The 26,903-nt window shown below is 35.3% G+C and overlaps 1 protein-coding gene across 2 annotated transcripts in view; it reads right to left on the reverse strand.

The window, feature by feature from the left end:
- Window positions 1-1,433: 1,433 nt before the first annotated feature.
- The window catches only part of LOC106063133 (chloride intracellular channel protein 4-like), a 31,529-nt gene continuing 6,059 nt past the window's right edge, over window positions 1,434-26,903 (reverse strand). Inside the window, exons 1-3 of one of the 2 annotated variants that reach the window (XM_056007946.1) lie at window positions 7,232-7,438; window positions 6,349-6,713; window positions 1,434-4,730 (exon numbers count right to left, since the gene is read on the reverse strand). In XM_056007946.1, the coding sequence (XP_055863921.1) occupies window positions 4,200-4,730; window positions 6,349-6,570 (753 nt within the window). In that variant the 5' untranslated portion in view covers window positions 6,571-6,713; window positions 7,232-7,438 and the 3' untranslated portion in view covers window positions 1,434-4,199. Of the gene's footprint in view, window positions 4,731-6,348; window positions 6,714-7,231; window positions 7,439-26,903 lie in introns of those variants that run through there. The other variant, XM_056007945.1, reaches the window with a different exon arrangement.

Raw genomic sequence — 26,903 nt, forward strand, 5'->3', positions numbered from 1 at the left:
AAAATACAGTGATGGCCACAACCTCCATTTGTGTTACGTGGCTGGCAACCCTGACCTCCACTAACTCTCCCTGTGTCAGCTGGCTGGCATCAGCGACTATCTCTTTGTGTGTCAAACGGCCACGTCATAGTCGCAATAACAGCCTGGTCAACTGGAGAAAGAGAAAGCGGCACTGGAGGAAAACAATGCGGATGGCCTCGTGGGGAACACGCTCCCTGCCGCCTGTGGCTCCCACTGATCGACCTCCACCTGAACTGTCAAACCTCAGCTGCAGTGTTTCTTTTCGGGACGAAAAGTGCTAAGACGGGGGCAATGTTATGACTTTGCCATGCGCACCGCCATCCAAGATAGTGCAGAAAGAAGGTGCGCACTATCAGTGACCAAACAAGTCGGATGTTGACATAAGAGACTAACGATTTCCGCCCAAGGAGAGAGCCAATATGGAGATGCTGTACTCAAGGCAGATGCCCTTTGTGTTTGTCATGTCTCTATGTAAATAAACGTCTATGTCGTCGTTGAGTTGCCTCACTTAAGTTATTACAATATTGTTAATGTGAGATCTAAATAGGCTGATGTTTCCATTAGCTTAATATAAAACATGAAAATATAAAAAATCTTTAAAAAAAAAAAAAAAAAAGCTTATCTAAAGGGGAAGAGTTCCACCCTTAAAACTATACCCATCAATAATATATGAGTTATTTCCCTTATTCAATATAAAACAAAATTATTAATAATTAATAAACTATTTGGGTATTTTATTTATAAATTCAATGTTTTTTTAGGTACAAAAATAATTGCTTAAAGTATCGGAGAATGTGTGAGGGAAAATTAGCATTAACAGTTATTTACTGGGACAAAACCCAACGAATAAGCCATATCTTTGCTGGTATTTGACAAAATAATTAATTACCTGTAATTGTCTAAATGGTTACTTTTTTAAAATTTAGTCATGTCTATGACAATTAATAATTGTATGATCCGAGAACAGGTGTGGGAGAAATAACATATACACACTTTTTACCAGATAAACAGATTGAGTGAGTTTATGTAAGATTTTAAATAATTAACAAATGAGAGAAGTAACCCTTTGATTGAAGTCTGAAATAGAGTAATGTTATTTTAATATGGACACATTTTTTTTAATTTTTAGATGTAGGTATAACTTGAGAGATCTGCCCAAAATTGTGTCTGCTGAAAGGGTGTGATTATGCATCTATATGTCTTTAAAAGCGGGCAGGATTATGTCAAGATTAATTGTTAAGTTAAGACTCTCTTGTAGGAAGCTAATCTTTGTACAAATCAGCCACCATACCTTTTCTAGTAATTTTATTTAATTTTCAAAATGATTTCTTGTTCACAAGAATCTTATTTAATATCATCCTATTCTTATATGGTAACCTTTTATTTTATCTTTAAAAAAAATGCATCAAAGATAAGATTTCTCAATGATTTTATTTAATAAAATACAAATTGACTAAATAAATATATGCTGAGAAAAAAAAATCTTGACAGAGATGGATCACAGCACTCAAAAAGTCTTTCAGCATGCTGCTAAGTGCTACCACACTTGATAAATGATGTCCATTTGTGGAATTAAAATTGTCATCTTTTTTTTTTATCAATGATTAAGCTTTAAAAAAAAATATGATTTTCAGAAGGAAAAAAAATTGCCAATAAATAAATAATTTCTTTGAAATTAATATTTATTGAATGGCCAAATCACTGAAAAAAAAATGCTAACATGTTACAAATCTTGAATTCGACGATATTCTGATAACCGGTATGCGTGGATTTCAAAGAAAATTTACTGTAGATTTCTGTCAATTTGGAAGAAACAAATCATTAGATCGTAACAGAAGTAGCCATAGACTTTTAGTTTAAAAAAATATTTTCACATAATAAAAATTGACATTAAGTAACACTTAAAATGAACTTTGGTTGTGACAGTGATTAGAAAGAAGGCTAAGTTTTATTTTTAGGTTTTTGATTCAGTATAAAATATATTCAAAAATTTCATTTGAATTTAGAATATTTTAATTTTGTAATAATTATAAAATGACTTTATGCAGTTAAGTTATAAAGAATTACTGTGACAATCTAATAAAACAATTTGCACTCCTTCTAACTAACTTCAATTTTAGTTAAAGTAACTTATAATTACTATAAGAAAATATGTACAAGGTATTATTCATACCATTCAGTAAAACAATCTTAATAACAAAAATAATATAAAATCATACAAGTATATCATTATTAAGTAATTAAATGCACCATGTGTTAATTCATAATTAATAAAACATACTGCTGAATAAATTGAAATAAAACTCTTCAATATAATAAATAATTGCAATAGATAATGAAATCTTTGATATAAAGCTTTATATAGGAATAAATATAAAAGTAGCTATTGCAATTGCTATTATAGAAATATTGATGCAGGTAGGGGTGTGCAGTGGTCTATACAAACAAGTCATTAACTAATAGCCCAATTTCAAATTAGAGCCCACAAAGGAGATTTTCGACAATAATAAAAATATTTTTCTATTCAAAAATGTGAAATCTGTCAGACCTATTTCCACTGCACAACCCTTTATGCAATAAATAGATGACCTATTCAAACACAAATACAATGAACATTTAAAAAACAAAGAAGTTTACCGAGAACATCTGCAAAGCGTAACAAAAATAAATTTTGGTCACATGTGATTCTGGTTAGAACCCTGGATAGGGGAGCTAAAAACAACTAGACATTAATGTCAGAGCATAGATTAGATTTTCTGTGTCAGAGTTTAATGAAGATTTATTTTAAAATATGATATATTTCTCCCTTGAAACTGGTCTTAAAATGTCTAGTTGCACTGCTGAGAAGTATTTTATGTCCTACTCCCACCAAAAAAAAATGTTTGATGCCTATAGTCATTAAAAAACAATAATCATTAAGTGTCAGACTTAAATGTCTTTCTTGTTATAGAGACATTGAAAGAATAGGAAGACAAACATTACATTATAGTGAGTACTACATCAGACAAACAATCTGCAGATAACATTATATGCACTATGCAGAAATCAGAACTTGATAAATCTACTTTTATAAATTCTTTTTAGGTTTGTTTTTTCTAAACTATCATTCCTTCAACAGTATATTCTGACAAAGCAGAGAATGTTTTCCAATTTCCATAAAAGAATTTTGATAGAGTGAGCACATTAATACATATATTTATTTTAAAATATAAAAATAATAAATCTATATGAAAAAAACTATTTTTTTGAAAAATAAATAAATAGACCTAACAAGAAAATAAACCCCTAGAAAAGTTTGAGCCTAAATGTCACTAAATTATAACTGTTTCATAAATTGTGTCTTTTCCAAAAATGTTCACAATATATTAATGTGTACATTAATTAAAAGATGTAATGTGTATGAATGTCTAAGAGCTGTTATTTTTTATGTCTGGATGAAATGTCTACAGGTTTGACTTCTCTTGACTTATAATTTACAGTGTAATTTTGTCTATCAACTAATTTCAATAGTTCAGTACAAAAATTATCTACATGTATCCAGACCAATTGAAGGCAAGGCATGCATTACCATAATGACCTTCTTAAAAATAAAGTAACATACGGTTATCACATCTATAAATCAGATGTGGAATATCCTATTATAGAAATACAACCTTCTTGTTTCTTCACAAAAAAAACTTGTTATCTCCCTTGTTTACAGCTTGCACGTGCACAAGAGGATGTACAGTTTTCAATGTACAGCAGTAAAGGGCAATAACTTTCCTCGAAATATAAACTCAACAAATGCTCTCAAGGCATATTTATAATCCTAAAAATAATTAAAACTTTTACATTAGTTTTTTTTAGAAAAAGGAATTCATTCAGACACTATCTTCTCAAAGTCGTGGACAACTTCATTTGCAATTAACATAAAAATGTTCTTTTTAATTGTGCACACCATCTACACCCAGCAATATCTTTCCGCGTGCTGTACTCCAATTCAAAATTACCTTTGTGTCTAACTGTACTACCCAGTAGCGTTGTGGAATCTTAAAGCTTAATATTGCTCTGTAGTTGTTTCTTTTCTATTTATATAGGTACTGCTCCATTTTTCGCCATTGAATAAGCCGAATGACAAATGTTTGGTATAGTTCACCATTTTAATTATAGTAGACTTTTGTATGATTTCAAGTTTATTTTTATTTACGATAATGGCCATTTACAAATGCTGGGATGTCCAAGCTAAATCTTGGCGTAGATTCCACCATGTAAAGTTTCTGCTTGCTCTCCGGCAAAGGAGTTGTTTCCTTCTTCTCGCTCCAATGGTGGACGATCTCCTGATCGGAGGGACAGGTTTTTTTGAAGGTGTCGTTTTTGTAAGCATTGGCCAGGTAGCCCCACAGGTACGTCATGGAGCCTGGGATCTCGAAGTCCTTGAAGGCCTTGGAAGCCACCCTGATGTGCTGGAGCTTGGGCAGGACGTTGCAGTCCAGATTGGTCAGCTCGTCCCCGCACATAAATTTGTTGCCGGTCCTGTCGAGGTAGGAGTCGAGGTAGGAGAGCTCTTTCAGGAGGTGGTCTGGGGTGTGGGACACGTTCTTGATGAAGAAGGAAAACTTGGAGAAGACGTCTAGACAGGCCGTGTGGGCGTCACGGTTGGTGTAGCGTAGGTCTGGCTTGGGGAAGTGGACGTCTAGGTACTGCTGAATCTCCTCTGTATCCATGATGACCTGTGGAACAAAGGTCAGAGGTTAAGTTTGTATTGTAACATTATGTACTCAAAGTAACTCTACGAGAACATGCGAGCGCTGTTTTTGGAGTGTGTGGTAGGGTTAAGTTCTAACTGCGGATTCTTTTTTTTTTTAATGCGGATTTAGTAGAGGCTTATCGGTACGTGAAATACATGAAATGAAAGTACAAGTTTCTTGTTTCTAATTTAAAGTATGAGCCGTTTTCACAGACGTTTTTTGGCGCAAGGGATATTTTGGCGCGAAATGTACAAGTCACATTATTTATGTTAATTATAATATTTCTTTAAATGGGATGATACACATTTATGTAATGTATGCGTGTTTGTTCTCAGACGTATTTTTTTATGTCAAGAACAAGAGTTATTTGTGTCCAGTAGTTTTGGTATTTTTGTTGTGTAAGTATTGTTTAATGACTAGCATTCTAATGTGACTGTGGGTTTGTATATTAACCAATACAAACTAAAACAATGACAGAAACAAATCTATGCAATGTATGAGTGCAAACGTAAATAAAAAGTTCTCCTTCCAGACCTTGCGATCTATAGACAGTTTAGTCATTGACCACAAATTGAGCAGTACCTATATAAATTGTAAAAACAACTACAGGCCAACATATAACTAATATAAAGCTTTAAGATTCCACAACTCTACAGAGTAATATAGTTAGACACAAAGTTCATCTGTTTCTTTGGCCCACGGTTAACGAGGATGTCATGTGGCCAGCACAACAACCAACCGCCATTACTTTTCCCCAACTAAGGAGCTGGGTGGATCCCGAATTTAAAAATCCCAGTCTTCAATAAGGATTTGAACCCGGTCACCAGGTTCAGAACCCGAGCGCTTTACCACTCAGCCACCGTGCCTCCGCAAACGTAAATGATTTGCTTAAAATATAGGCCTAGTAACCTACACCCAACTAAAACAAAAAAAAGGAAAAACTGATGAATGTCATACTACGTGTTTCGCACACTTCACCTAAAATTGAAATGGGTGGGGCAAGCATGTTCATAACACCAGGGAGAAATCTAACCTTTCATAGTTTATTTCACATATTTCGAAGGTCCCCTAGGAATTATAGGATTATAACCTCCAACAGGATGGCAGGGGATTGCGGCAGGCAGGATTTGAACCCGGGACAATAGAGACGACATGTCCTGACTCTCTGAGACAAAACCACACGACTAGGCAACCATCACTGTATCATACGTATATGTGTTCATGAAATAGTCAAAGTTGTTAAGACTTTTTATTTTCGTGGGGAGGGGGAGAAAGAATAGTCCTACTACTTTTAGTATAGTATGATATAGGGAAAGAAAAAATGCTTTTTTATAAAAAGTATTGTATTTTAAAACCGAGCATCTCGCAGCAAAATGGTTCGCGCCAAAGTAGCTCCGCCAAAACGTCGTGTACCCAACAAACCAAATGCTTGTTTGTCATTGCTGTTGTTTTTTTTTTCTCTTCCTCCCTTTTTTTTTAAAATTAATGCTGAATCTCGGGTTTTGACTTTTTTACCATCTGATTTAATTATGTAGTTAAGGAAAACAAAAAACTAGATCCAGAACTCAATCTAGGTCAAGTATTTTCTTCTACTATTTACCTCATCGTCATGTTTCAACACCGGAAGTCTGTTAGCAAATTTTCTGAACTCTGGTGGCGGCCTGGCCGTGTTCACCGAGATTATATCATAGGTCAGTGCGTGACCTTTGGCCTTGAGATCTAGAACAATGTAGAACCTCTGGCAGAAAGGGCAAGCACCGTATCCAGTGCCATCCCAGCCTGCTCTGACGTACAGCTGCACGTGATTCGAAGATTTACTCATGTTGACTGGCGACCTTGACTTTAGAAGAGTGTGAGCACTTCCCCAGAACTATGTGCCTGGTAACACTTTGGCCAAAAGAACTCAGAAAAATAAGTTTTGTATCCGGGATGTCTTTGGAGCTTGTTCTTAGTGGAAAATTTCAACTGGAATAGTAAAAAAAAAAAAGCATCGTTATTTTAGAAACTCAACCAATCAAATATCGCTTAGAGATTTGTATCAGAATTAATGTGTGTGTGTGTGTGTGTGTCTTAATTTAAACAATGTTGTTGACTTTAAATTAAACTTCAAGGCCAACCAATTTTTTTTTAAATTGAGTTTCAAAAGGAAGAGGCTAGAAATTTGATTCTACGGATACACCATTAAGTGTGCTACTTATGGAGTGAAAATCTTCAATAAATAGTTTTAAATTATGGCAATGGAAAAAATCTACAGAATATGTTTTAGCAAGACAACCAGAAGGCAAACGCTCAATACAAAGGTATATGCCTATTTAAATTATTCCAATCTATATGTATGAATCACAAAGATATATATATTAATAAAGATGAACATTGAGTTGTTATTAAAATAGAACACAAATCAGCACGTCTGACAAACAAAATCTTAAACATGTCTCACTCTAAACCTTATTTCTTTCAGCTAACTTCTATAAACTTCTTACCTGTGATAGAATGTATTTAATAACTAGAACAGTTTCATGTAACGTAAAAAAAAAAATGTTTTCAAGTTTGTTAGTTTCCTTGTCTTCTATGATACCTTAATATATACAAATATTTTAAATAATGAGACCATATTGAACATCCACATCTCAATCAGTGGCCATCTAATGCTAACGAATGAGCGAAGAGCTTTGTAAAGTGAAGCGGGCGATGAACTAATCAAATAAATAGCCATGACGTATGCATTCAAAATAAGACGTCTATTGTATATTTGAAAACAATAATCTGCGGAGAATGTGTTTACACTAAATATAAACATGTCATATACTAAATATAAACATAGCATAGGAGTTAGTCATACTGTTGGCTGCATCATACACAGTGTTTTGTTAGCCTATTATCTGAAGCTAATTTAACTGAGATAATGTCTGATCTGGTCACGAGTTCATCTTCGGTCGTGACAAATATAAGGTTAGGGGCAAGTAATAACTTCCTCCCAACCATCACTGAGTATAGTACACTTAAATTTATATGGAACAAACCAAATATTTACATTAAAAAACTGAAAGAAGCATCTAACTTAAGTTGGGGAAAGTAAAGGTGATTAGTCGTTCTGCTGGCCACATAACACCCTGCTAATTAACCGTTGGCCAAAGAAACAGATGACCCTAATATCATCTACCCTATAGATCGCATAGTCTGAAATGGGAAGTTTACTAACGTTACAAGTATAAAACTATCAAAATATTATTTACATTTTTTAAAAGAAAAAGCAAATCTAATGGGAAGAACTCCATATTTAAGACCATATATCTCAATAATGTAGGATTTATTTTCCCTTTTCAAAATCAAACAAAACTATTATCACTCATAATTTTTTTTTATTGATTCATGTTTTTTTAGGTACAGTGATCAATTGTGTCAAGTTTCAACTTGATCCGAGAATGGGAAGTGGGAGAAAAAAACAAGGTGAAAACTTTGTACCAGACAGAGTGAGTTGATAGAAGTGTTACGTACGCATCGTAGTGTAAAGGTGGAATGGTGCGAATGCGTGTCAAAACGTAACAATAAGCTTTGTGTAAAAATACAGAGCTTCTATAATCCTACGCTCTAAGACAGAGACTTACAAGTGAAATCATTGAGTGTTATGTGAACTCTTGATGTGGTCGAAGTGGGTGCCCGGGTTGGTGAGGAAACGAAACACTTAACCACTCAGCCACCGCGCCTCCTTCATCTTAGATCACTTCTACAGGGGTCACAGGAAAGATTATTATTTATTATATCACGTCTAGAAAAATCTACTTAATTGGCACAGGACGTCAAAGGAATAATTGTTGTAGGAAGCGATGATTGGACGTCAATGGATTGGTGAAACTATTGGGTCAAATCATTAAAGCTAGAATGTCAATAAAACTCGTTGAAAACAATTTCACTCTAATTAAAACTTGCAGTGTCGAGTGTCGGTAGTTGTGTTGTTCACGTAGATCTGATGAGACTGTTAAATAAATATCTACAAGTAAAATACAAACACAAAATCTTCAAAACCAATGTTTATTGACCATCCAATTCAAGATTTTAACCGATTCTGATGACCCGATGACCTCTATCCTGGTCCAAACACATTTTTTAAATGTTCCAAAAATTGAATATTTTGTGAGACACACGCATTTACTTGTTTCTATAAATTTGGAGCGATAATCATCTTAAAGGAAACAAACATATTTTCAAAATGACATCCCTTTATAACTTTCAGGATTAGGCCTAATATTGCCTGTTAAATATCAAATGATTGCTTTCAAATATAACACATAAAGCATTAGTTTACGTTAAGACTACAGTGACCCTTTGTCTGAACCAGATAAATCACCATCAATGTCAAGGTCAAGCTGCGTAGATAGACATTTTTAAAAAGATTGATCGCTGTTGAGGTTAAGTACTGTGTGTGTGTGTGTGTGTGTAAACCTGCTCACCAGGTATCACAACATGCTCAAACTGGCTGTTTCAGAAGTCTACTTAAACTGAACCATAAGTATACAGGTAATTCTTTGATTATTTGCACGGATTAAAAAATATAAAAAGGGGCGAAATGTGAAGATGATAATGGGACTTAGAAATCATTTGAAACTATTGAGGAATTGATATACCAACTTATGGAAAATTGCGTATCCCAGAGAAAACTTTTGGGTGGAAATAATGGAATATTTCATTCATTTGTAGAAGAGCAGCTCAAAATAGAATATCTTAAAATATTCAAAAAACATTGTAAATTGGGTCATCAGAAAATGTGGGATATTTCTATTAGCTTTTATGACCTTCTACCACAGGGGTGGGCAAATTACGGGCCGCGAGCCACATGCGGCCCACCGGCGTGTTTTATACGGCCCGCCGACACCTACAGGTATGCCCACAGTATATACATAGAAAAATGCAAAAATTAAAAATAATATCTATATAAATGATAGAAACTTTTTCAGTATAAAAAGTTTCAAGTAAACAAAGATTATGCTCATTGGCTATACATCAATACACTCAATTGAAAACACAATCTCTGAGTGTTGGGTAGGCTTGAAACAAGATGGCAAGTGTAACAACTGATGAAGCTCGATCTTTCACTGAGAAAAATATTATTTTTTATCTATAAAAAATATCCCAATCATAAACTCTAAACAGGAAAGTTAGTACAAAGCTGCATAAAATTTCACCATTACATTTGCTAACAACGAAACTAGAGCTAGGGGTGTTAACCACGGCTAGTTCCGATTTATAACATATCTTGCCCAGGGGTCTCCACATGCTTACATCCGGCCCTGTTGTTTGCAAAATGTGTGACATGTTTCGGATGTTCCTTCAGAGTTGAGGATAGTTTACTTCCTAGTCCAAACCTCCCGCAGGACAACGGGAGATCGGAGCGGGCAGGGTTTGAACGCGGGACCATCGATAAATCCAAACGACAGTCCAGCGCGCAAACCGCGCGACCAGGCAGCCATCCTGACATTACCAACAGCGTAGAAAAAAAAAAGACTTTACCAAAAACTTATTTGATAAGTACAACGTATTGTCTTTTTTTTTCCTACTGACTACTGTCAGGGCTTCACTTTTATATTTTTTCAACATTTAATTTTTCGAATTTCCAGAGCGCTCTGGTATCATCTCAGTTGTGGACTTTTCGTGGAGACAGATGCCCAATTCCTTACACGTGCTCTAAGAGATTAGTCTTAGCAGGTCGCCTCGTCACAAAAGAGTTTCAGCGAAGAAAACTGAGATGATTCAACGGGATTCGAACTCTCAGTTCGGCAGGCACGCGTTTCATGTCTCACTTCCCCAAAAGAAGGAAGCCGGTGCCAGCAAAAATAATGCACGTGTTTGTTTGTTTGTTTGATGAGATTCAAAGAAAGGCAAAGGACTGCACAGTCTAAAACGTTGAGTAATTATCCCTCTATTTTATGTATACTTATGATTAATGCGTTCAACTTAACGCCCTCAACAAGTGATGATTAAGTGATGATTAAGTGATGATTAGGGTGAAGTGAGCGTCCGTCTCTCAAATAATAACATTCGTTGATGATGTCAAGTGTCTAGGTCTATTTTTAGCTCTTTATCAACATAGTCGTAACACCGCTACGGATCGGGAGTCAGAGATGGAGTGGCTGCTACACAGTAGGTTAACACAACGATGATGTCATGGAGAAGTCTACAAACAAACATACACACGTACGGACCTAATTAACAGTGCGCAATTAAGTTGATGGCTTCATTAACCAAAGTGATTAGCCCGCTAGCGCAGATTCGGGGAAGGTAGGTTAACCCTAATTGCTCTTCATCTTTAATCCCCCAAGTCAATGTCAAGGTCATCGTCTGCCAATTTTTTTATTTTTTTTTTACTTTCCCAAAGATGACGCCGTAGATTTGTTAGCTGGATAAAAAAAAAATAGTCAGTATATTCAGTATCCACCTGGATGTCAACACGACACCTCTAGCTTTTGAATAGCAGATGAAGTATCTAGATTATTCTAGATCTACAATAATTTACATAATGGTCAACACTCGAATTTTAGTTTCCAACTGTTATGGACTCGAACTTAGATCTAGGTTGCGTGGACCAGAAAACAAAAAGTGCTTTCAAAGACTTGAAAGAGAATGAATTATGTGAAAAATGTAATAGAATAATCAGTAATAGAGAGTCATGCAGTCCTCACCATTCTTATTGTCAATATGTCTGCAAGGAAATTAATTTTATTTTGAAACAGCTGAGCTAATTCCTCATTGGTTGCTAGAGTGAGAAAACACTTTCTATCCTTCTGGAGTGGTTACGAGCAGACGGCTGAGTTTATAGACCTAGATCGAGTTTAATACCCACGATGCCTTTCAGCTATCTCAGAGAAAAAGATTGGAGGTTATAACTGTTTTTGGAACTTTGTGTTTTATAATATTCAGTAACTAGAGAAGGAAATTTACAGCTCACTAAATTGCTTTCTATTCTGATAGAGGCATGTTCTGTTGAATACAGCGTGCATAGGCCTACTGTTAGCCATGCAGAGAATTGATACTTAAGAGGCCTTGTCATATGTTAACATATGAATTTTTCACTCAATCAATAAATGGTGCATCGAATGCCATTTCGGTAGAAGTGTGTTTATGACATAATGCATGAGTTTCCATTTATCGCATTCCGTGCACAGTACTTGTTGTTAGGGGGTGACATCAGAGAGGAAATGAGTATAAACAGAATGAACGCCGGTTGACAGAGTTTAGTTGTTTTTTTAATGTTTATTTTAGGATGTTTTTTGTTGTTTTTGTATTCTGCACTACGAGAGAAGTCTGGGACCTACTTTGATGTAATTATATCTGTATTCAACTCAAGCAGATATCTAGATTGACATTATTTATTATGTACCACGGGTAGGTGATAGACAAAATAATTCACCAACGTACAACAGTGGGGTAGGAGAAGAATAAAAAAAAAAAGAAAAACAAGAAAAATACTTTTTTAAAAACGGGCTTTAAGAAATGTAATGAATCTATTAGTTTGGATCAGCCATGTAATTACATTTGTAATAGATCTACGCCAACAGCAATAAATCTGTGCGATTAGAAATATTGTTACTAAGTGTTTTTGCTTAGCGCTATATCATGCTTTTAACTTTTTCATTACGCTATGATCCTATCACTGATCTGCATCAGTTGGGAAAAGATAGTAGAGTTATCTATTGTTGTTTCGAACTTACTTTAAAGCGGCGACCTATAAAGGGAGCTAATTCAGCTTATACCACCACTTCGATACCAAACAGAATAATGAATGAGCAATGGTTAAATTAACAAATTGGTTAATTTAATTTTTATTGATGATTAGGTCATTTGTTTCTTCTGCCAACGGTTAACGAGCAGGGTGTCATGTGGCCAGCACAACGACCAACCGGCTTTACTTTATTGGGTCCAATTATTAACGCTGGTAGGATGCCATGATGACCTGCTAACTATAGTAAAAAAAAACGCAAGCTTAAAATCTATGGCCATATTACAAGATCTTCGGGGCTCGCAAAGACCTTCTTTCAGGGAACAGTACCAGGAAAAAGAAGAAGAGGAAGACAGAGAAAGCGATGGGAGGACAACATAATAGAATGCCATTGAAGGAGGTTCCAAACAAAGCGAAAGACAGGGAAGAATGGAGAAAGACGGTTGACGAGTCTTGCTTGGTGCCCCAACGGTCCAACACACTAAGGGATAGGTAAAGGTAAAGAAAAAAAGGATAGTAAAAAAAAAAAAAGTCAAAGCTAAAGTAGACAAAGAGTGGACTGTTGAAATGATTTCTATAACAAAAGATATTTCAATTATGTACATTCTCTGTAACCAAACTAATGTTCTTCAAACTTGACTACTCTACTCACTATGTCAGTCTGGTACATACCGTGGCTATGTTCTTCTACCCTCTTCCCATTCCAGTTGAAATCTTGCACAATTAATCATAGACAATGACGTTACACGAATCAATTTTAAAAAATAACCAATTATTGGTAATTTATTAATTTTTTTATATTGAAAAAGGGAGTTAAACATTGCAGTATGAAGAAATGGTAGTCATTTTGCGGTTCTTCCCTTTAGATAAACTTGGTTTTAATTTTTTTTTTTAAATCATAATAGTAAACTTGTTTTCTTCTTCATTTTATGTCTTGAAACTAGCAGACGTGACAATTAGACACCTTCAGTTTTTGTCAACACCCCGCCTCAGCCCCATCTCACGTTACTGTATGACCCTGACCTCCGACAAGAGACGATTCGAAACTATAAAATTAAAAAAAGAAAGCCATTGTTTGCATTAGCTGCGGATGTACTTCTACTAGCAGAGACAAACAAGAGAAACATTTAGCTTCAGTTGAATGCCAGCAAACATTGCCAACTCAGAACAACACATACACACCAACAGAAATGAAAGTTGGCCTCCAAAGTGCTCACATTGTTTTTTTATCAATATCTGTGAGACAATAACAAGAAAATGTAAAAAAAATCTTTTGATGTCCAGTCTTTATATTTCTAGGTCTAAGGTTTGTACTCCAAAGGGAAATAATTCATGTAGAGGAAAACTATTGAGGTACTTGTATTGAGATATCTGTATGAGTCGAGCTTGCACACAAAAAAAAAAAAAGCTGAGTTTGCCTCACTCATGTTATTAAATTTGTAATAGACTTGACTAACAATAATAAGTTTGCGATTAGAAATATTTTTACCAATTGTTCTTGTTTTGCGCATATTCATGCTTTTAGTTTCTCAATGGACCAGTTTGGAAAAAAAAAAACGGGGAGTGGGGGGGGGGGAGGAAAAGGTGGTATCTGGGTGAATGTTACTATGATCACTTTTTAAATGCATTGTATATTTTTTTTTTTAAAAGTTGCATGACTTGAATTCGAATTCAAGGGCTCAAGCCTCCTTAAACCAAGATGCTAACCACTGTGCCAGCGAAGTGCTTAGGAAACTGGACGGTTTTATAGTTATTTTTGTTAGTTTCAAACTTTTAAGCCAGGACCTATGAAGTGGACTAATGCAACTTATATCACCACAACTGTCAAGTACTATTTCTATCCCTTGTTCGATACAAAAAACCAATTGCCAGTGGTTAATTACTTAATTATTTTTAAAAATTAATTTTTGTTTTGTCAGAAATATTTATATTAATTTCAATTTGATCCGAGATAGGGTGTTAGAGAAATAAAGAGTATAAACTTTTTACCAGACAGAGTGACTTCATATAAACTTTACAAAAATACCTGCAATAGTATTTCTCTCACCACGTACATAAATGCTGAGCAGTAAAGTATGCTCAGTGCTCCAGAAGCAGTATCTTAAAGGCTGCTAATTGTTATTCATTAATGACAACTCAAATGTCTAGAAGCTTAAGCCAGCACTTCCTACTTAGAGATAACATTCATTTTGTTAGTTTCAAATGAGAACAAGGAACATTTAAAAAAGAATACTTCTTTTAAAAACAAAGAAATGAACTGCTAATTACTGATATTATTTAAATGATGATATTAATTACAAGATGCAAGGGTATAGCTCCCCTCTGCTATATGAAACAATTAATTAATTACAACTAACTGATTGTTTAATTTTTTTTTAATTGATTCGTACATCATCGTCGATAACTAATAATTATGAAAAATTTCTACTTGATCCGAGAATGGGAAGTGGGAAAAAAAAACTTGACAAACGTAATGAGGGGGAATAAATCCATAAGTGCATCTACATCTCTCATTAAATAGCACTTACTTACCTTATTTTGATATCAAACAATATAATTAATTACTAATAATTAATTAACTAATTTATTACTTGTTTTAATTGATTCAAGTTTTGCTAGGTACAACGAATATTTGTTTGGTACAAAGTTTCAACATGATCAGAAAGTGGGAGAAAACTCATGTTTAAACTTTTTACCAGACAGACAAAAGGAAAGAGTGAGTTGATATAAGCTTTGTAAAAAATGCATCACGTTCCTTAAAAACAGCCATAACATGGAGGCCGAAAAAAGGAAGCAAAAAAAAATATGTCCGTTCCTTTTTTAAAAACTCGAAATCCGTGGGCACCAACTGGGAAGAGGCTGTGGACATTGCCTATGACCGATCTCTATGGAGAGAGCTTGCCTACCAGTGCGCCAAAGTCTATTGATAAATAATTAATAATGTAGTTCAATTTAAAAAGTAACCGTGTAGTCAGTCCTATGACCAATGACTTTTTATCTGGTCAGGTACACTCGTAAATATCAACAAATTTAAATCTTGACCGTGATATGAACTCTCTCTTTCTTTCAGTCTTCACTTCAACACCAAAGTTACTACACCATCAGTTCCGCTCGTATTTAATGATCTTTTACTATCTTGATAAATCTCCAAAATCTTGATTCCTCCCTGACTATGTTTTGTGGATATAATATACCATTGGTAGGTGATTATAAAGTGTCACAGTATCACTGTTTGACTTGAGTATGGTACTGTCATGACCCACATTTAGGGCTTGCAACTATTTTTTTATGACATACTTACACTTGAAACCAATATATCTAGCTTAAACAAGACAATGGAATTTACAGTCTCTTTACATAATTCTAGTACCACGGTGATTCTGTTACTGGGTATTTTAATCTAGATCTGTTGGTTTTTTTTTTAAACTCCTCTAAGCAGTGGAAATACGAGGCTTCAAAACTGAAACCCTAGCCTGTACCTTAATAATTATATGGCGCTACTTTCATGCGTATAGCATGCTCAGAGCGCTATGGACCAGTGGGGCGGATGGGGGTATCTGGTAGAAGGATTTCCGTGCTGCCTTTAGGCGCTCTGCTCGAATTGGGAGTCGAACCTCGAGTCCCCTTCCAAGCCAAGTTCAAGCGTACTTAGCCTCTCGACCACGCTTCCTACCTTCTGTGGGACTCTTCACGATCGTTAAGACAGAAACGCATTTCACATGACCAGGCAGCAACAGTTGACAAAATCGCTGATTTGTGGTAAAGAATAAATAGGAGATGGGGGGATATCGAAAGTCAATAAAACAAAATGTAGTGCGAGATGTTTACTTGATGGGACTCGAGTAGGATCTCGGTTCAAGCTGTTGATGTGTTGAACAAAACATCAGGTCAAGTTTATGATCACACCTTTCCTTCCCAGACGTAAAAATACACTTTTGTTTTGTTAGGTACATAAAATATCTCTCCGTGTCAAAGGTGTGGATATTTAGTAGAATGTAGTCAGTAAACAGATTGCAATAACACGAGATGCCATTGTTGAAATACTATGACAAACGTACGTAGTTAAGTATAGCAGTTAACTCCCCTGAATATTTACGCTACAGTCAAGGCATGTCATTCTAGGGCTGAATTATTTAGGGAAATTATTCTTAACATGTCACTGCTCGCGGCAGTACTCGGTGATGTCAGAATGAAAGCATACAAAAGAGCGATATTCAAATTAGAGTGGCTGTTACTTTTATTAGTCAATAAAGTGTGTTCTGTGTGAAACAAAACATCAGCGAAATGCCAGCTGGCCACTTTGTGTGTGTGTCATTCTGTCTTAAATTACTTGTCCTTTTAGCTTTCTTTTAGAGCACTGTCTCTCTCGCTCTCTCTTTCTCTCTTATTCTTTTCTTATTATCTTTCTTTCTCTTTTTATCTCATTCTCTTTTTGTCTCTTATTTTTTAATTATTTCTCTCTTTCGGTTCCTCCCTTATCTCTTATTCTCTTTTTATACTCTATAAACCTTTTCTCTCTCTCTCTCTCTCAATCTATTTCTCTTATTCTCTCTTTTATTTTATTTTTCTCTCTCGTTTTCTGTCAATCTTTATCTCTCTCCTTCTCTTTTTTCATTATTTTATAACTCTTTAAGTATCTCTCTCTTAATCTCTTTTTTTTTTAATTCACTTTTTTTCTCCATCTCTTTATTCTCTTTTCATGTCAATCCATTGATCCCTTTGTTCTCTTTTACACCTCCTCATAATATCTCTATTTCTTCTCTCTCCATCCTTCCGTCTCCCCCTTGTCACGTGATTTCTTTTTCGCGATTTCAGCCAATAATTTATTTTCATTCCAAGGTTGGAGATTAATGAAGGTGAGACTGCATTGTTGAGTTTTATTGAGGTCAATGAAGGTGAGACTGCATTGTTGAGTTTTATTGAGGTCAATGAAGGTGAGACTACATTGTTGAGTTTTATTGAGGTCAATGAAGGTGAGACTGCATTGTTGAGTTTTATTGAGGTCAATGAAGGTGAGACTACATTTTTGATTTTTATTGAGGTCAATGAAGGTGAGACTACATTGTTGAGTTTTATTGAGGTCAATGAAGGTGAGACTACATTGTTGTGCTTTTTTTGAGGTCAATGAAGGTGAGACTACATTGTTGTGTTTTACTGAGGTCAATGAAGGTGAGACTACATTGTTAAGTTTTATTGAGGTCAATGTAGCTGAGACTACATTGTTGAGTTTTATTGAGGTCAATGAAGGTGAGACTACATTGTTGTGCTTTTTATGAGGTCAATGAAGGTGAGACTACATTGTTGGGGGGGGGTTTGAGGTCAATGAAGGTGAGACTACATTGTTGTGTTGTTGTTTTTTTAGGTCAATGAAGGTGAGACTACATTGTTGTGTTTCAATGAGGTCAATGAAGGTGAGACTACATTGTTGTGTTTTATTTAGGTCAATGAAGGTGAGACTACATTGTTGTGTTTTATTGAGGTCAATGAAGGTGAGACTACATTGTTGTGTTTTATTGAGGTCAATGAAGGTGAGACTACATTGTTGTGTTTTATTGAGGTCAATGAATGTGAGACTACATTGTGTTTTATTGAGGTCAATGAAGGTGAGACTACATTGCTGTGTTTTATTGAGGTCAATGAAGGTGAAGGGTGTTCAAATTTTCCGAGTAGGATGTGGCTGAGTGGGCCGCTTACTATCTAAGCGAGGGATTTTGAATTTGAAATTTGACTTGAGCTGTGTTTGTTGAGCGTTTAAAGGCAACATGAAAATCTTCTCCTAGATACCAAACCTCCTCCTCTTTCCACAAAGATATTGAAATGCAAAGCACTGGGTAGGCACCTGGAGTATTGAAGACACTGAACGTGACTGACATGCTCTACATTCTACATTATAACCCAGATGACGTAGATTTGTGCCAATTCTTTCATTAACATCTGTACTAGTCTCAATGCCACCATGGCTGCTACGTCGTGTGATATGCGCTCTGGGCTGTCGTCTCGATAGTCCCGCGTTCGAACCCTGCCCGCTGTTACCCCCCCCCCCCCGCCGTCGTCCTGCTGGAGGTTGGGTTTGGATGTAATAATATCAAAGTCTAAAGGAACGTCCGAAACATGTCAACAAGTAAACAACACCAACATTAGTTTTTGTAACAAGAAAAAATACCAAAACATTCTAAAAAATCATTGATCACAAAAAAATAAAAAATAAAACAGACTTCGCTGGGTCGTTCACCATGAAAGAATTGTAGATTATAGAGGAGCAAAAATAGTATACCGGCAAAAACAAAAGGTAGGCGACCCAAAGGCGGATCACAAATACGATATATTGATGATGTGGAGACGAAAAGCTCAAGAGAGATCTGAATGGAAGGATGTGTTAAAGCAGGCCAGAGCCCTCCATGCGCTTTAACGCCACTGGGATGGATGGATGAACTGATCGCAAATCCTCAAAGACTATAGCACAAAAAGGAAATTCGTTTCCTTTGAACTCTGTAATTTTTTGATCTGAAGGAGTTGAGCTTTTAAGTTAGTCGTGAGTTAGTTGATAAGACAATACGGGACATGGCCTCGAGGTAACAGGAGAGAGTGACAAATCAATGACTCGGTGACACAGTGACGTTGGGAGGTAAGACGACCAGCAGGTATTGAGAGCACTTTTACCAGTTTACGTTATCAGAACTCTGCTCAATTATAAAGAGTCGCTAGGAAACTGACCTAACAAGTTGGACCAGACGTGAGCCAGAATTAATGTGTTTGGTCAATGTTACGATGACCTAATGGCGAACCACAGGCTTGGATTTACATGCATGTTAATTTACATGCACGGTTCTAATCAGATATGAATCATTTGATTACACGCCTTCGCTATGACCCCTGTGATCTTTTGATTACGTGACTATCCAAGCCGATCTCTCGTGGTGAAATAATAATAATAATAATAACGCTTGTCTTCGAGTCCGAAGATTAATGAGGAATGCAGTTATTTCCCGTGGCTACACAGCCGCAGCTGTGACCTACATATTTTGCCACATCAAGGGCAAGCATAACCATTGTCCGCAGGTGGTTGATTTAGATTTTCTTTTCGCCGTTTGCGTCCGTCCTCGGCAGTGGATTTTCTTTTGGTCTCAAATGTGTATCCCTAAGTTGGCGCCTAAGCTGGTCTTTAAAGCGTTTCTGTGGGGCGGTGGGACACTCTGTTACGTCGACCACCTTTCAGCTCACCAAAAAAGAGACAGCTTTTTGGCTTACGTTCGTCTCCTATACGGGATACGTGCCCTGTGGTAAAATAGGTAACGGTATATACGACACATATTTAATTTTTACAGGCGCCTTTTTTTTAGACCTTAGAAAAGAAATAATTTCATACCCAGCTTTGGCAAATTGAACTAAACATCTCTGTAGTCTGTTGGAGCTCATGTAAACATACCATTTTAATATTACCAAAAGTAACATTTTAGCAAACTGAAAAATTGTAAAAACACATTTGAATGTATCATTACAGAGCTGCGTTGTAACATGAGCGCATACACACACAAAAATAATCATACCCTAAGTAATTGGATGCCTAGGTTTAAACCCAGAGATCGCAGTATTATTTGCACGGGCTTAATAAAGTTTACATGTTTAACTTCCTACAGAGCCCAGTAAACCTGAAAAACTGAGACAGTGTTAATAATCAATTAGAAGACAACAACAACAGTGTGTGTGGGGGGTAATAAGTCTCACTTTAGGTAGGACCGAGAATAGCAGACGATAAAGAGACAATGGACTGAACTGATCAACAGAAACATGTAGCTAACCAATGCTATAACGTTAGATTTTAATTTACGGCAGGTTATGACTTCTGCTATAAAGTGGGTTTATGGCAGTTTATCAGTTTATGCGCATTTCCACCATTTTGTCTTCGAATTATCAATTCTTATTGCATAAGCAGCTACTGAACTGAATTTGAACCCACCAGGACTGGAGGAGCAGCTGTTCCTCGCCCTCTGATTTTTTTATCCCCATCCCCGCCTCTCTCCATTACCCAGAGCCAATGCTACAGGCCTACCAGACTACAGCATGAAGTGGCAAGCAAATACAAGGTCTCTTCAACTCCAAGTGTCTCTAAAACATTGGAAGTGTTCAGTGAACCAGCCAAGAAAAACCAGTGACTCACCATAATTTAATTACTTTTTCAATTAACATGAAAAACCCTTTCAAAGCATGGACAAGTGTTTAATGTAATGTTATTTTTTGTTTCAAATAACTTTTGACCTTAAAAGAAACAAAAATTACTTTAATACTTTTTTCCCCTTTTCAAATAAAACATTTCTAATTTGTTTTGAAGTTATGTCTAACAATGTATATATTTAGAAGAGCCCTGATTCACTGCTTCACCTATAGTTCTCACACTTGCAGTGGACGAAAAAATACGAAAATATAGGCTTTTATCTATACCTTGGAACTAGGACAAGTAGGCCTATGATATTTTCACGATAGAAACCGAAGCGGTTCAATGTACCATATATGATTCTTCATTCTTCGACTCAACATTCAAACTGAGCTATCATTTACAGCAAACTATTACATTTTAGCTGAGCTATCATTTACAGCAAAATTTTACATTTTAGCTGAGCTATCATTTACAGCAAACTATTACATTTTAGCTGAGCTATCATTTACAGCAAAATTTTACATTTTAGCTGAGCTATCATTTACAGCAAATATTACATTTTAGCTGAGCTATCATTTACAGCAAAATTTTACATTTTAGCTGAGCTATCATTTACAGCAAAATTTTACATTTTAGCTGAGCTATCATTTACAGCAAATATTACATTTTAGCTGAGCTATCATTTACAGCAAAATTTTACATTTTAGCTGAGCTATCATTTACAGCAAAATTTTACATTTTAGCTGAGCTATCATTTACAGCAAATATTACATTTTAGCTGAGCTATCATTTACAGCAAAATTTTACATTTTAGCTGAGCAATCATTTACAGCAAAATTTTACATTTTAGCTGAGCTATCATTTACAGCAAATATTACATTTTAGCTGAGCTATCATTTACAGCAAAATTTTACATTTTAGCTGAGCTATCATTTACAGCAAATATTACATTTTAGCTGAGCTATCATTTACAGCAAAATTTTACATTTTAGCTGAGCTATCATTTACAGCAAATATTACATTAATGCTGAGCTAATATTTACAGCAAATATTACATTAATGCTGAGCTATCATTTACAGCAAAATATTACATTAATGCTGAGCTATCATTTACAGCAAAATTTTACATTTTAGCTGAGCTATCATTTACAGCAAATATTACATTTTAGCTGAGCTATCATTTACAGCAAAATTTTACATTTTAGCTGAGCTATCATTTACAGCAAAATTTTACATTTTAGCTGAGCTATCATTTACAGCAAAATATTACATTTTAGCTGAGCTATCATTTACAGCAAAATTTTACATTTTAGCTGAGCTATCATTTACAGCAAAATATTACATTTTAGCTGAGCTATCATTTACAGCAAAATATTACATTAATGCTGAGCTATCATTTACAGCAAAATATTACATTTTAGCTGAGCTATCATTTACAGCAAAATATTACATTAATGCTGAGCTATCATTTACAGCAAAATATTACATTAATGCTGAGCTATCATTTACAGCAAATATTACATTAATGCTGAGCTATCATTTACAGCAAATATTACATTAATGCTGAGCTATCATTTACAGCAAAATATTACATTAATGCTGAGCTATCATTTACAGTAAAATTTTACATTAAAACTGAGTTATTATTTACAACTAAATTTTGCATCAAAACAAAGTTATCATAATACAGCTTAAGTTATATAATAGCAGAAGTGGCCTTCTTTATTCTTTCCAAATGTGAGACGTTAACGGGTAATGCTGCTATATGAATAGACGACAACTATCTATAATTACATTCTATGTATAGAACATTTGTAAACATTAGTAAAGGTGGTAAAAAAAAATGCATACCAACCAGACACATTCTCCACACACAAAACACGCACACACACACTAATATTATCGAATACTCTTGCATGCTTTGTAATTTTGCCAGTAAATTATATTTTTTTTAATTTCTTGTTGGGCTTTCTTTTCTTCTAAGTAGTCTAAAGGTATAGGAAAGACTGCAATAGCAAAGTGGGGGGGGGGGGGATTAAATAGCCCATTTGAATCACTTCGTATCATGTTTAAACAAAGAGTAGATTACTGTGATTAAACTTTTTGTGTGAAAAATGTCCAATAGTGTATAATTATCTTTTTCAGAGAAATCGTCTGTACGTTATAAAACATTTGACAAGTTGTTTCAACCACACATACACACATCATCCAACACACATACCTACACACTCATATCAGTCAACTTAACACAGAACACACATAGATACTGAACACTTAAACTTTTTATATGTGTCTGTGCTGTTTGTTCGTATTTATGTCAGTTGTATGAAATCAGAGCGTGTGTTGCGATATGATGATACAAATGTTATTATTAATGATTTCAGTGTGTGTTTAATCAAGTTAGTTAACTGTTAAGCTTAATTGATTTTTTTTTTTACAAAGAGTGAAACTAACAAAGTTCAGAACATTGTTTCTTTTTTTTTTTTTAAATCAAAGGAAAAAAGTTTTGTTTTATTAAAGGTTCACACCTGTTCTCACTTATAGTTCCCGTCTCATCAAGCGATTACATTTTACTTTTCGTTAGTATTATTATAATCATTAGACAGTCAACCTTTTGAAACACACGTTTAAAAACTTGATCGAGTTTTTAGTTATTGCCCCTTTTTTAAAGCAATCCTATAAAGACATAGAATGAGTTGTTAACCTTTCAATCTTTGGTAAGTACCATCCAATATCATGCAGAGCTTCTTTTTTCAACAGTTTTAGATCCACTGATGATCGCGAATGAAAAGAAGCAGAGAGGAATGGCCAGGTAGTGGTACAATTTTGATAGAACACGTTTTCTTGATGTTGTGAAGGGTGGTACACTTATGACGTCATACCAACGTTACTTGGGGAGGCCAGTTTGGTTTTTATTTTATTTCAAAGTTCTTTGCCGACTTCTTTCTTCTATTCTATTGGTCATAGCCCGGCAGTATTATTTTCGTGAGCACAAGTAACGAACGAGTTTCCCTTAACAATTGTTAAGCTCCGTTATATTACAGCATCTGATGAAATGAGGTCATCTGTTTCAGAGGTCAACGTTTTCTATATTTTAAACCCAGGATGCTTCTATATTTTAAACCCAGGATGCTTCGTTTGCACTCTTTTTTTTTTTCGACTATGTTGGAATCAAGTTAAAATCTGCTAGTCAGCTTAATTTTTGATGATCTTGAAGTAACATAAAACATGACATAAAATATAGTATAAAACATAACAAGACATAACGCAGCCAAGAGTGTATGAGAAGTTGCTACACATGTGCTAATGTAGAACACTACACATATGTATATTTTAAAAAAAACATTTAGTACATATGTAACATCTACATGCACGCTGGGATACTCAAAACATGTGGGGGGAAACTTTGTGACCACCAAAGTAAAATGGCGTCAGTAGGGAACAATAGTCGACATTTTTCACATATGGAGGATTTTCATTGATAATATTTGGTGTATCTGGTGTGCGAAATACGAAAAGAATGGCTAAACAAAGGTATCTTTTAAAACATTTGGTGCACCTTTTGTAATCACAGAGGAACCTGAGTTCTAAGCTCTTACACTTGGTTTGTAATGTAAAGTAATTTTTAATCCCTCCTTCTAAGTTGGTAATAACGATCTTTCAAGAAAACGTCCTTGACATTGATTATTGTATCTATTTATTTCCAAATCTCTTTTTTTTTTTATACGTTTTTACTTACATTCGTTTTTATTTCCCCCTCCCTCCCCATTTCTCCATTTAGCTTTCTTTTCTTTTTCCCTACCAATTTATTTTATTGCTGACAAAACGTAAACCGAATCTTAACATTAGCAAGCAAAATATTTATTTAAAATTTTTAATAAATTTATATAATTTTGTATTATTTATAAAAAAAAAAAAAAGTACCTTAATCCTGCTGTATTGAGATAAATGACAGTGACCTCGAAAACTGCCATTTATCTCAACACTGCAGGAATAATCAAGTTTCAACTTGATCCGAGAATGGGTGTGGGAGAAATAACTTGTACAAACTTTTACCTGACAGACAGACAGAGTGAGTTGTTATGAGCTTTGTAGTAAAAAAAAAACAAAGAGATGACTGTCATTGACTTCAGTTTGAAAATTACAAAATACCAATACTCTAGCTTAGTTTTTTTACTGACACTCCATGTAGGGTGTCATGTGGCCAGCACAACGACCAACCACCTTTACTTTTCCCCAACTGATGTCAGGTACCCATTAGAGCTGGGTGGACTCAGAGGCGTCCGAAGATCATGAAATTAAAAATCCCAGTCTTCACCAGGATTCGAACCCGGACCTCGATTCGAAAGTCAAGCGCTTTACCGCTCAGCCACCGCGCCTCCCTTAATAGGATGGAGATACATAGGAGTCTCGTATGTCTACATTCCGTTGTTCAAACTTTCCCGTTTCCTTTTTTAACGCTACAGACTTCTGACAGCGCCTGTTAATTGATAGGTTTGTATCAGAGCAATAGCGAATTGACTTTGAAATATTTTGTTCACAAAAAGAGAAACTAAACAGTCGGAAAGATTCAGTCCCATGTTAGGCAAACATGTCCTGGTGAAAGTGACTAACTCAGCGGTTCTCAAACGAGTTCAAATCTACTGGGTTACAATAAGTGCACGACAACATGTTCACAAGAAACAGGTGTTGACAAGTATGTGTGTTTGAGATTGGGAGGGGCGCTCTGCGTTCGTAAAGATGTCGGCATGCATGCGAACACGTGACCTCAAGCTGAGTACACCTATGTATGTATCGCCAATATTTTCTTTGTCAACTCCTGAAGATATATCGATATATTTTTTTCAGTAAGCAAAGTAAAAGTTGATAAAAACCGATTCACAGAATTGTGTAACCTATATAGCCTGTCGCTAGGTACTTCTGGATAAATAAATATAGCTGCAAGGTCTCCAGAAATCCACACAAAATAATTGTACAAATAAGAACTTGAAAAAAAAAATGCTGGTGAACTGTTAAAGCAGGGCTCCCATATATGCCCTGGGTGACCCCTGGATAGCATTAAACCGAGACCAAACGTCGTAGAAGGCCTGAACACAGACCTGTAACGTCGCAACCTGTGAGCAGTGGAGACCAAGAGCTCGTTGCCACGTCACAGGTTGTACGACGTGCCCAAAGGTAGCGAATGTCAGGTCAGTATTGATGCCTACTATTACTACTGATTGGTCTCGACTAAACACGAGCCTTCTCTTATGTACTTCTTTACCCTCATTGCTTTTGTTGCTAGTTTCTATATCCGAAGTTCTTATTGAGATGTGTTCAATTGTCCTCAGAAGAAAACAGCTTTTGAATTCACAACTCTTCAAGGGACATAACATCCTGAACTAGAGATAACATGCGAATAACACAGCTCCTTCATTCGTTAATAAATCGTAAGGTTTAAGCGAGATACCGGTCGTTTTAGTAGGATATTATTCAAAAGTGTGTATACAATAAAAGTGTTTTAGGAAAAAGGTTGTAAAAGCAGGATCTGTGTATGGAATTCATATCGGATGCACTCGTAAAAGTCACGGGGCGAAAACTTTGTATCTCAATTTTTATATCTTAAATACAATAAAAAGATAGGTCGGCACACAGTCAGCGGTATGATGAGTTGGACCTATCAATTAAAGCTGCCTTATTACAAGACTCTCGTATTGCTATTTCCTTTTTATCGTTGAGTTGGACAGTAGAGTAAAAATTATTACCCACCTGCAACTTACACATTTATTTAAATAATAAGTTTGATCCGTTTTATGAGACGTTGAGATTCATGCTATGCAGTTATGCTAAAAGATCATGAATTTCAATCCTTGGTTTCTTGTTTATGCTTTTATAGTGTTTTTTTCTCTTTCGTTTCAATTAATATCACTTTTTAAACAATTTTAAATAAAATATCAACAGTCGAAAACAGACGCAGAGAACTTCATTCCAGACAATCATTGGCTTTGACTGCGTTCATTGTGACAAAATATTTATGTCACGGGTGGGTCGGCGTACAAACGTGAAATACTGCTCTCTTTCTTAATCTTCGGACTAGAAGACAACTCGCATGACTATTATCATTCTTATGAGTTAATAATCATTTTGTTTAGAATATAAAGTGAATACAAACCAAAAAGTGAAGGCGAAAAAAATAGTTCTCTTGTGTTTGACGAATACAGTTATAAAAGTCATATTTGACTAAAAAAGATCCCATATCAGGACCGCTTGAGAGCCGGTGTACTAACATCCAAGTACCAACCATTAG

The sequence above is a fragment of the Biomphalaria glabrata genome, chromosome 13 (assembly GCF_947242115.1).
Source record: "Biomphalaria glabrata chromosome 13, xgBioGlab47.1, whole genome shotgun sequence".
NCBI lineage: Eukaryota > Metazoa > Mollusca > Gastropoda > Planorbidae > Biomphalaria > Biomphalaria glabrata.